The sequence below is a fragment of the Melanotaenia boesemani genome, chromosome 13 (genome assembly GCF_017639745.1).
Source record: "Melanotaenia boesemani isolate fMelBoe1 chromosome 13, fMelBoe1.pri, whole genome shotgun sequence".
Taxonomy (NCBI): domain Eukaryota; kingdom Metazoa; phylum Chordata; class Actinopteri; order Atheriniformes; family Melanotaeniidae; genus Melanotaenia; species Melanotaenia boesemani.
The window spans coordinates 5,612,107-5,624,377 of record NC_055694.1 but is presented as its reverse complement, the minus strand read 5'-3'; the positions used below and the strand labels follow the sequence as shown (position 1 = coordinate 5,624,377).

Here is a 12,271-nt window from a genome sequence, read left to right as displayed (position 1 = left end):
ATATTCCACCGGAAATGACGCCCATACTCCTTCTAGTTTTTTCCGTAATATTCATGGTCCATACTATGATGGATGCCGCCAAAAATTAAGTCAAACTCAGACAAAATACGTAAAAAAAAGCTGAGTAAAACCACCAAAGCGTGTATTTGAACTTAGAAAAGTGTTTTGAGAAGTTTGAACAAAGAGGCGGAAAAAACTTCACCTTGGTCCAAATAAGGTGAAATGACCTCACCTGAGATTGAATATTATTAAACCCCAACTAACGTTATTTTTCTTATTTTGTTTGTTTGTTTTTTTGTTTGTTGTTGTTGTTGTTGCTGTTTTTTTTTTTTTGTTTGTTTGTTTGTTTTGTTTTGTTTTTATTTATTTTTTTGTCTTTGAACTTGTCTTGCCCATGGCAAGCAGAATTGACTGTCTTGTTGTACTTTATGGATATAAAAGATATCTACTTCGTGTATTATGCTCCCTCTGATATTTATTTATTTATTTATTTATTTAATGCTGGACCTGACAGGGGAAACAAAAGAAAGGTGGGAGTAGACAGAAAGGAAAAATAAAGAGAAAGTGAGCAGCTGCTACATCTGGAACTATGAAAACAAATCAGAGAACCATCAGGAGCACCTACAGCAAGATAAATTAAGCTAAACACAAACATTACACCAGCAGCAAGTGTATGCAAGCTGAAATATAGCAAGACACACAGCAACTGTGTGTGTGTGTGTTTTACTCTTGATTTGATTTTCTGTCTTTATTTTTTTATTTATTTTTTTAACAGTCCTTTTGGAAGTAAAATATTCATCAGTGTTCAAAGTTCAAAGTAACTTAAGTTTTGTTTGGTTGTTTTTATTTTATTTTTGCATTCATTCATTCATTCATTCAGTCATTCATTCATTCAGTCATTCATTCATTCAGTCATTCATTCATTCATTCATTCATTCATTCATTCATTCATTCATTCATTCATTCATTCTCTTTTACTTTACTTCCTTTACAACTTTGCAACCTTCACTAAACCATGTTGACTTAATGTAGTTTAACAAAAAGAAGAAAATGTATTCAATTTTGTGAGTTACTGTAGAGATTTTAAGTGTGATATTTTTTCTTTTTTTTTCACCTCATCTGTCACATACAGTATTTTCTTTAACATAAGTGTGTGAATTGTTTCATACTGACTCAGTTACATTTTCACATTTACCGGCCACTTTATACTGTTTAGTTGTTTGTTAACACAAATATCTAATCAGCCAATCACATGGTAGCAACTCAAGTTCAAACTGAGCATCAGAACGAAGAAGAAAGGAGATTTAAGTGACTTTGAGTATGTCAGAAACTGCTGCTTTACTGGGATTTTCACACACAACCATCTCTAGGGTTTACAGAGAATGGTCTGAAGAAGAGAAAATATCCAGTGAGCAGCAGTTGTCTGTACCAGAATGTCTTGTTGTCAGAGGAGAATGAACAGAGGTGAGAGAAATCAACAATAACTCAAATAACACTATTACAACCAAAGCATGCAAAATACCATCTCTGAATGCACAACAAGTCCATCCTTGCAGCAGATGGGCTACAGCAGCAGGAAACCACACAAGGTTCAGGTTGGTGGTGGTCTAAAGGTGTGAAGGATATTTTCTTTGCATACTAGAGCACGTCAATGTGGCCTGGTTTAACCAGCACAGCCTACCTGAGTATTGTTGCTGACCATGTCCATCCCTTTATGACCACAGTGGAGCATCTTCTGATGCTACTTCCAGCAGGATAATGCACCATGTCACAAAGCTCAGATCATCTCCACCTGCTTTCTAGAACATGACGATGAGTTCACTGGACTCCAACGGCCTCCACAGCCACCAGATCTCAGTCCAGTAGAGCAGCTTTAAGATGTGGTGGAACGGGAGATTCTCATCATGAATGCAGCCGACAAACCTGCATTAACTGTGTGATGCTTCATGTCAATATGGAGAAAACCTCTGAGGAAGGTTTTCACTACCTTGTTGGATCCATTTCATGAACAATTAAGACAATTCTGTAGGTGAAACAGGGTTTAATTGAATATTAGCAAGGTGGACATTATAAAGTGGCTGGTAAGTCTAAACATAAAAATAAAATAGCAAAATAAGTGATTTCTTTTACATAATTAATTTACCGGTGAGCTTTCATAAGGAGATATATTGGTCTAAATTGTTGTTTCAATATAAATTAATAGAAAATTTTCATTTGCATAATCAAATCCTTTTAAAAAATTTTTAGGTCCTAACCCAGAAATCTATATTTACATACACTAATCCTTCCAGTTTCATGTATTCTGAAGGCATTTTTTAATGTTATTAATAGCCTGAAAACAACCAACACAACCCTCATTTAAAGAAAACTTGTGATGTTTCACAAAATGCAACAAAAAACCAGGCATCTGTTATGTGCTGTTCCAGTTTAACTTTATTAAGCAGACACAAGTACGAAGCAAAAGATTTTCAGTGTCTTCCAACTTCATCTCATCAATCTAATCCCCCCAAAAATAAAATGTAAATAAAACAGAATGCAGTGACTTGCAAATGCCATTGACCCATTATTTTAATAATTACAACATAAAACATAAAACATAAATTGAAAGTCAGACAATTTATTATTTCATTAAAAATATTAGCCCATGTTGCACTTTATGGCACCACCAGGTTTCAAAAGAGTTGAGTAAGTGGTAACTGAAGGCAGGGAAAGTAAATGGTGCTAACACAAAGAAGAAAGAAACAGCTAGAGAAACATTTCACAAATAAGAACACTTTAAAGATGCAGAGTCTTTCAAAGTAAAGCTGGCCAGAGGCTCAGCAATGTGCAAAAATTTTTGAATATTCTATCATCTACAATATTCTGTGTAGGTGGAGAAGTCTCTGTGCGTAAGGGATATGGCTGAAAATCAGTATTGGATGTTGTGACTATATTTCACCATGCCATTAGATGCCATATGTGAACATGATCCAGAATCACAGCTGTCTTCTCTCTGCCAAAGCTTATTCGAAATGGACTGATGCAAAGTGAAAAACTGCTCTGTGGTTAGACAAATAGAAATTTTTATTTTTGAAACATCTTGATGGGATTGTATCTCAGTGGTCAGTTTAAAAGCCTGCATCTCTGCTAGTATGGGGGTTCTCCTGTTCCTATTAAATTGACAACTTGCACCATAAATGCTGAGAGGTTTTATAACAACATCTAATCCCATCCAGAAAAGGCTTTTTTTCAGGGAATACCTTGCATATTTCAGCAAGATAATGCTGTATCTATTACAGCAGCATGATTTTATAATAGAAGACACCAAGTGAAAGAATGACCTGCCCTTAGTTCAAACCTGAAAACAATTAAAAACATTTGGAACATCATTAAATGCAAAATCCAGCTAAGAACGCTCAGGATTGTTAACCTACAATCCTATAGGACAACATACTTCTCACAGAAGTTCCCAGACATTTACACACTGTTGTTACAAAAGCCATGCTTCTAGTGGTCAACACTGAACAGTCACAAATTATTTAGAAATATGGGTACCATATTACCAAACTTGATGATGAGTAAATATTTTCCATGCAGAATAAATTTGATATGGATTTATATGTTTAGTTGTCAAGATGATGAGATTTGTAAATCATTGCATAAATCATTATTATAGACAATGAACTAACCTTTTTGGAATTGATGTACAGGATTCTTGCACTGACCTATAAAATGCATTGTTTCAGTCTTGAGTGGATTTTGTGTCCATCTATCATATATATGGATGATGAAACATTAGGTGTTTTTTTTTTATTTATTTATTCAACACAATTTGCAGACAGTTTCTATGTGAAAATGTACATGTATCCCTCTACTTGAATGCTGCAAACTTACATAACATTGGCTGAGGAGTCAACACCTTGTTTCAGGTGCTACTGCACATTTTCCACTAGCAATAAAGCCCAAGGCAGGTCTTCAAGCTGGGCAGAAAGTCACTGGACAGGTGTAGAAGATCTAGTTTGCCATTAGGCTGCTCAGCATTCACACAGGTAAATCCATAAGTTGCATCATATCTGCAAAATACAGAAGCAAACCATCAAAAGGTAAAGCTGAGAGCAGCCATGATGCATACGTCACTACAACAAAGACAGTTTTTTTTTGTGTTTGTTTGTTTTTTTTTTGGTTTTTTTTGTTTTGTTTTGTTTTTTTTGATTATGGAGTAATTCATGTGGTTATTTTGAGAAGTTTATTGAAAATAACATAAAAATTCAGTTTTAAAAAACTATGCTAGCTCAGGCACACAAGTAAAGCCATTATTTGCATTATAGATACAAAATAAAGGAGTAAACCATCAAAGGGAAACTACAGAAGTCACGAACGGCCATGACTATTATTGTGCATATCGTTATAACAACCAGGGGTGAAATTAGGGTTGTCTGGGACTGAATTGCTGACATACGAGCCACTGCTACATCATTGGCAATAAAACCTCCTCGTGACTTTCAGTTCTGGACAATTAAAACTAAATTTTTACAATTAAGACAGTCAAAGTCATTTGTAGCTCTTTTCTGCTGTGAAATACTGCATTTCAAGAACACAGATGTCGAGATGATTGACACCCATCAAAAACCTGTAGCTAAGAGCTAACCGAGCTAACGGTAGCAAACCAGCTAATGGAAGTAGGTGGGCTAAAGCTAAGGCGCACTGTTAGCCTGCTAAAAACTGCAGTTGGGCTGCACACTCCCTTCTTGCCACGGATATTGGATACCTGTCAATCAAAAGGACACGCTCCTAATTATGCTGAATTTCAAGATTAAATAACATCCAAACGGATGAGTTAGAAAAAATTCACCCTCCTCACAGTTGTCATGAAGGTAAACTTGACCTATTAATCCTAAAATGTTTTTTTTTTTTTTGTACCAGGCTTTGAACATGTTTATTTCTGCTGTGAAGTAGGTCTTTTTAACATGGGAGTCTATGGGGATTGACTCTGTTCTGGAGCCAGCCCCTAGCGGATGAGGGTTGAACTGCAATTTTTTGCACTATCGCATAGGCTTCACATTTTACCGTGGGAGGTTGCTGCTTTGTTTTCACACACAGGTTCCTGTCATCTTGATGTACTCTGTGTTTACTGTATAATCCATTCTAATGAGTGTAGTCAGTTTTCACATGCGCAACTTTAGGAACTAAATAAACTCTTAATTTGTCAAACACTTAAGCCTTACAGACTAATATTTAATTTAACATTACATGACGCTACTTACTTACTACAGAACCTCACGCGGAAGCTGTTTGTAAATGGAACAGCTTTTGCCTTTGCAGGGCACGGACTGCATGCCAGATTACACCTGGTGGTTTTGTGATGTTTACATCTTCCTCATAAACTGCACAATTTGGATGGACAAATATTATCAGCAGTGTAGGCAGTTGACAAGATGATGCTGTATAAATGATGTATTATAGTCAAGAACGTAAAACAACAACATAAAATAAATTATATTGGTGGGTTCACGGGCACTTGCTGTTGAGGTCCAATGTGGCCAAATTGTTCTTGTATCTGAAATGTGTTGTTACTGTGCATACAAAATTGGACTTGTTATCATGTGAAAAGGAGCTTTGTAATCTTGAGATAATGTAATGATTAACTAGTGATCTCAAGAAAGTGGCATCAAAAATAATAAATAAGTGCAGGTATGGCTTCTGTAGATTCCACCAAATTTAGACATGAAGATTAAATCCTTAAAAATAAATGATAAATAAACAAAACAGTTCAATAATTATTAATAATAGATGCACTGAATCTGCAAAAATAAAATCACCTGCATGTCAGACTAGACAAGAAAACATTTCTACCATCAGGGTGTCAGTGGTTCATTCTTTCCTTTCACCCTTTTGAAAAGTGATGCTTTGTCCTCCGAGTGTGAACTGATCCTGCAAACATAATTAACACAAGCTGTTTTGTTTTGAACACTAAACGTCATCATATAACAACAAGAATAAAAGATTGATTATCATAATAGCTTCAAATTTAATTTGAGAAATTTTTGTGCGCTCCTTAATCAAACCTATAATTTTCTGAGTTTGAAAGTATTGTGAAGACCATCCATCAATAAATTCAGGGCTGGAAATCTTTCTTCTTTATGTGTGGATGGACTTCCTGCTGTGCTGTGCCTTGATCCCAGAAACAGTCTGAGCCTCCATGTCCACCAGATTGGAGCAGATCCTTGTCAAATGCTTCCTCCTCAAGTCTGTTAAGAGCTCAGAGTCCATCTTCAGACACATCTTCACTGAGCCAGGTCTGTCCTGCAGGCTGGAGGAGGACACGCTGGGATCTGAACAGTTTGCCACGAACTGTTGCCTAATTTTATACACGGATTTAATAAAACAGGACTTACTTTCCAAAGTAGTCAGAAATCAGTGCAAATCTGAGAGAAGAAGTCACTGATGAATCCGACTGTTTTCAGATGGAGGACTGAAGGTATGAGAATGAATAAACATTTGCCTTGAAAACTTATCACATATTATGAAGAAAAATTCTATGTAAAGCGCTTTAAAAGAAGCTAAATCAGCATTACCTGAAAGGCTGATATGTTTATTGTGTGATAAATTCCAATAAAACCCATAACTATGCACTTCAAATCAAAAATAAGATGTCTTCATTGGGTTTCCCTCACAAAGACAATTTCATGTAGCAAAGCTTCTGCTGTTTGTAGGCTTGGAGCAGGAGTTACATGCTGACACTGTCTACACCACCACATACAACCAGTAGGTTTGGTCCCCTGAGATGTTGTGGTGTCTGCATGTCTGCTTCTCCCACAGAGGTTGAACCGAACTCTGTTTCTAAACAAACACACCAAAGCCCCAAGCAGCTGCACTGACCACAAACCAACCGTCCTCTCAGGAAAGTCATATCTCTATTTTTGATTTTTTTTTATCTTACATTATGATTACAAAATCCACCCTCTTAATGGCCCATATCTCACTTAGATAATATATTAGAGGAGGACCAAAGGCTATGATATTGAATTAGTTATTTAAACTGGTTCTAAGGTTGAATAAAGCTGAAGACAGTTTGTCTCTGCCATTTATTTAAAAAGATCATAGTCTGGATTTGTTTTGCTTTGAGCAGCAACACTGTACCTGCACACCGAGCTACCCCGTCGACAGGAAATATTGAGTTTCTCTGGAAAACAATTGAGCTGTAGGACAAACAGTGAGGCTGTTAAGTGTCCCTAAAAGAACAGTATAAAATAACCAGAACGAGTCTAGTATAACCATAATCTACAAGACACCGTAACACAGCACGCTCACAGCCAAGACAGTGGTATGTTTGACAAGTTATGGCCAAAGGGCTTCACAGTGACAATGAGATGATTCCAGGTTTATACATTTTACAACTGCTGCAGCTTTATTGAGCTCAAACTGGTGTTTATTGTGAATTAAGCACTGGCTGCATTTGAGATGAGTTTTAATAGAAACAGAGACATTTATTTTCATGACAGACATTCATTATGTGTCAAAGAAATAAGGTCAGTGTCATAATCTTGGTTCAGAGTATCATGCTCACTATGACATGCTTCATGATTGTTTTACTTTACATAAAAATGCTTGAAAAGTCAGGATTGTGTATAGTTCATCTTTGAAAAAGAGAAAATGAACATGAACCCAACACAGGTCTTGGCTTTCTGACATTTTAAGATATGAAATATGATCTAGTTTTTTAATTTAAATGATGCTTCGGTGATTTGGTGAAGCAATTCTATGAGGCTGTGCTGCTTTTTAAAGAACTCAGAGTCAAAAATAAAGCTGCAGAAAATAAGAGTCTAACGTTTGGTCAGGGAACAAAACCTAAACTTTTATTGTGGTCTGGTTGTCCTTCATAATTTAATTCAGTATTTTACACATTAAAAGTCTCGAACCAGTCCTTATATCTTTGTTTCTCTTTCAAGCAACCAGACTTTTTATCTATTAAAGTCTTGAGCAACAGCTCTGAGCTTCCCCACTTCAGTCCATTTCAGAAGAGTTTTGGCCCACAGGACACGACAGAGCTTCTGGACCATATTCAAATGACTTCCATTTTGCATGAGAGCGCTTCAGTTGGCATATGCAGATGCACGGCAGAGTGTGTTAACCAACAGTGCTTTCTGGAAGTATTCCTGGGCTCATTTAGTGTGATTTAGTGATACAATCACACTGATGAGTGATGCAGTGTTGTCTGAGCCCCGAAGATCATGGGCATCCAAAACAACATCTTCAGTTTCTCTGAATGTTTTGATGATGTTATACACTGTAGATGATGAGAGTTGCAAAACCTTTGCAATTTGACGTTGAGGAATATTGTTTTTGAAGCGTTCCACAATCTCTTTACGCACACTTTCACCAAATGGATGGCCTCTGACTATCTTTACTCTAGGACACCACTTTCGTTGGCCCCCTGCCAAGTATTTTGAGACCTGCAGCAAGTGTCACATTTGACATGACTTCATTTTGTGCATAAAATTATCAAATGTCTCAGTTTAGATAGCTCTGTTATGAATGTTCTGCTGTGAATAAAATATTGGCTCATGTGATTTCAAGCTGTCATTCTGTTTTCATTTTGATCCAATTTAAAGGACATCCCACCTGTAAGTACACAGTGAGACTAATAAGTAACAGGTGAAGTGAATGAACAAAGCAAACCAGGTGAACTAACAAAGAGAAAGGCAAACAGAGTGCATTACACAAAGGGGATCAAATAAAACAGAAAACCAGGCAGGATCTGCAAAGAAAACCTATGACATTAAAAAATAAAATCAGTAACCTCTTACCTAAACCCCAATAAACCATGACAAACTTTATGTAATAGTGTTGCTCACTTTATAGATTCGATCCACTTTGTTTTCTGGGTGAGATCAACTTTATGGAACAAGAGTAATTTCTGCCATCATAAAATAGGTTTAATCAACCTAATTAAACTGACACCGTGGAAGCCAAAAGCAGCCATGACTGGAAACTTCTTTATACATCATTATTTCAAGAAAATGAGTAAACTTGTTATCTCAAGATGACAAAGATTGTTTTCTCAACGCTTGGTCTTGAGATAATTGTTGCAAGAAACCAAACTATGATTAAACAAAGAGTTCAGAAGAGTCATTGCTAGGAAGCTAACAGGATAGCACATGCATACTTTTACTGTTATATTTACACCCAAGAGTGATAATTACCATTTAAATTGTGCTCAGTGCTAATTTTTTAAACTTGTCTTGAGATAGACTTACAGTAGGGTTTATCTGAGGAAACAAAAGGTAACTTTCTCAAGATAATGACCTAAACTAATCTGTTATGTGGAAAGGAGGTTCATTAATCCAAAGTAGATGGGATAATTAATGATCTTGCAATAAAGGCATACCTGCTTTCAGCTTCAGTAGAATACAGAGATACCATCGAGGAATAAAAGAAAACTCACAAGATTACAAATAGCACAAGAATTTTGTCTTTATTTAGGAAACAGCGAGGGCAAAGGGAGAGCATCTTTCCAACCGTGGAACAGTCAGCTCATTCTGACATGGACAATTTTCATCCAGTACACTTTAAGTCAGCTTGCAGGGTTTTGTTTACTTTTATCTGCCATTCAGAAATAAAAAAAGCTAAATGAGAAAAAAATTTCCATCGCTGCAAAACGTGCATCTTTTAAATGTGTATTTGGTGAAAGTTTAGATGTGACAATCCAGTTTAAAAGCCAATGCATGGAGCGCACCCAACAAAGGGCACAAACACGATCATCCTCTGCTTTAGTGTCTCAACTCAAACCGAAGCATTTTCCTCTCCAGAGTCCACGTGTTCACACTGACGCTGTTCAGCATTCAGAGCCTGTAAGACTTTTATCATTGAGTGAACAATAAGACCAGTTTTCATCTGTTTGACCAGGCAGCTGTAACCAACATTTAATGGAATTCGATTTGGGTTTTTTTCTTTTTGAAGAACTTACTGACTGATCAAACTCAAACATGAAGGGAAAAAAAAACCTATGGGGTGTGGGAGGGATTACACATTAACCGCAGAAGAGAAAATAGCAAGCTTCTGTCTTTATCTCTAAAATAGCAGAATCAAATGTTGAAACAAAAGCAGTGAAAAGGAGTAAAAGGAAAACAAAAAGCATGAAATAAAATTGAAGCAGCTGGAAGTGAGAAGACAGTGCTCATTTTTAGGATATTACTGGTGATATCTTAAGCTAAATAAATGTTAGAAAAGGGGGAAAATAAAAAGAAAAAAAAAAGTTTGTGAACCCCAATATGATGATGCCAATGTGGTTTGCTGTGTGGTCGACTACAAGTGGGCGAGCATGCTTTATTGGAGCTGCACTACTGATCACAGCACCTGCAGGAGGCTTCCACTGCATCCCTACACAAACACAAATCCGACTTCGTGCTGCTGCTGCAGGCGAATCTGCTTCTGCAGAGAAAACAACCTGCAGAACAACAGAGCCTTCAGAGCTGTATAGCTTAGTGAGGTGTCTCTAAAGCTACCAAACCTGAATTTAAGTTAAAACTTGAGGCAGTTCTGGACTGACCCTCCTGAGGATATGGATAATGACACACACAGAGACACACACACACACACATATGACTCTTGGTGGGGCTTAATTAATGTGGAGTGACCAGTGAGAAACAAACAGGGCTAAAAAAAAAACATACAACCAACAAATCTACTTTGTATACACGCTCTTTCTCAATTGATACAGTTATCTACCTGACTGGCAGATAGTTTCAAACATAAAATCATTTTTTAACAAGCACACATAAGAAAATTACACCCTTTTCAGTTCTTAACTCCTTTTTGAGATCTACTCAATCACATAAGGCTGTGGTGGAAACAAACTATTCCAGATCATAATCAAATCAAGCTCAAAAGTTATTAATATCAACAAAAGACTATTTTTTATTTTTTCATCTATGAATGTAACCAAATTACTAATAAAAAGACCTCTATGAGTGATAGACAGGATTTCCTATAACTATATGCTGTATCTTCATGTCTGACATTAGCACCAAAGTTTCTTTCTTTTCATAAAAAAGAACAAATACAGACAGAGAAGACACAACAGTGCGGTGTAAAGCAGAAATACGCTGAGTTAAAGCAGCAGTACTTGTAATATTTGCCGTTATTCATTTGTATTTGACATCCTGAGTTGTGTACTGAAGCTGCATGTGACTGTGACCGTGTGCACTCCTCTCCCAAAAGTTTGTTAAAGACTTCAAGCATGCTCGCAAAAAAAGAGAAAGATTTCTCTAAGGAAGTGAAGAAAGAAGAAGACCTAAACGTCTTCAAGTATTAACACAGTTAAGCCTTTAAAAAGCCTTAGACACAGAATTAGGACTCAGAAAAACTCTAGGAAAGTTAAAGAGCATTTGTATGGTTAGATTGCATGTTTTCCCCCCACAAATATAATATATATATTCATATGTATATAAATAAAAATTCAGTGCTGTAAAAACCTCTCCAACTCCATAGGATCTGACCCATCGTAGAAGGCCTAATATGCTTTACTCTTAATCTTCTCGTGGCTAAAACTACAGCTGGAAGTATGAAAAATGTCTGTCCTTTGTTTATAATCCTTCATTCAGAATACAACACTGAGGAGGAGAAGACTTGCTAACATCGTTAAAATGTTTCTTTCTTTTTGGTTTTACCGCACACAGAGAAAAGCGTCATTTTGAGTCATGGTTTAATTCTTTTTTTCTTTTTTTTTTTGGTAGCAGCAAAGCACCAAGTTTGTATCAGGCTCTATGTGTGTAAGTCTCTGTGTGTGTGTGTGACATCCTTCCATAGTCTCTCTCTGTGTGTTTCGGCGTGTGTTTGTGTATGTATGTCTACGAAGAGCAGGGTAAAACGTTGATGCCGTGGGCAGCGTACGCTTGCAGGTCGATGGCCTGGGCTGGCTGCTGTCCTGGCCGAGCGTTCATCAGTGTCAGGTTCCTCACACAGCCCGTCATTCCTGACAAAAACTTCCCTCCCGTCATTGCAGTCATGTCAGGTGCTCCACCTGTCACATGAGAAGACGCATAATAACCAACCAGGGTTGAATTTCTTTCACTGGACACTTGGATCTCTAACTTGGATTTTGAAGAAACTTCTCTGATTGTGAAGAAATGGTCCAGGAACAAGTCATGAACATAAAGTATTACAGCAACAACATGCAGTGCAATATATAAATGATAAAAATTCTATATGAGATTAAAGAAAAGTAGCTTTAGCTTGGTGACTGGGAGGCTGATACTTAATAAATCTGACTTCATTGTGTCCAGTTAAGCTA

The 12,271-nt window shown here is 36.8% G+C and overlaps 1 protein-coding gene and 1 long non-coding RNA gene across 11 annotated transcripts in view; both read right to left on the bottom strand.

Moving 5' to 3' along the window:
- Positions 1–5,774: 5,774 nt before the first annotated feature.
- On the bottom strand, positions 5,775–6,576 carry LOC121651909. Its single transcript, XR_006012529.1, has 3 exons — positions 6,555–6,576; positions 6,375–6,451; positions 5,775–6,289 (listed from the first exon to the last, which is right to left on the bottom strand). It is a non-coding gene; the product is annotated as an uncharacterized LOC121651909 (long non-coding RNA).
- A 2,859-nt stretch (positions 6,577–9,435) lies between these two features.
- The window catches only part of hspg2 (heparan sulfate proteoglycan 2), a 120,796-nt gene continuing 117,960 nt past the window's right edge, over positions 9,436–12,271 (bottom strand). For all 10 annotated transcript variants that reach the window (XM_042003593.1, XM_042003596.1, XM_042003599.1 and 7 more), the window contains one exon: positions 9,436–12,001. In XM_042003593.1, coding sequence (XP_041859527.1) covers positions 11,829–12,001 — 173 coding nt within the window. In that variant the 3' untranslated portion in view covers positions 9,436–11,828. The remainder of the gene's footprint in view (positions 12,002–12,271) is intronic.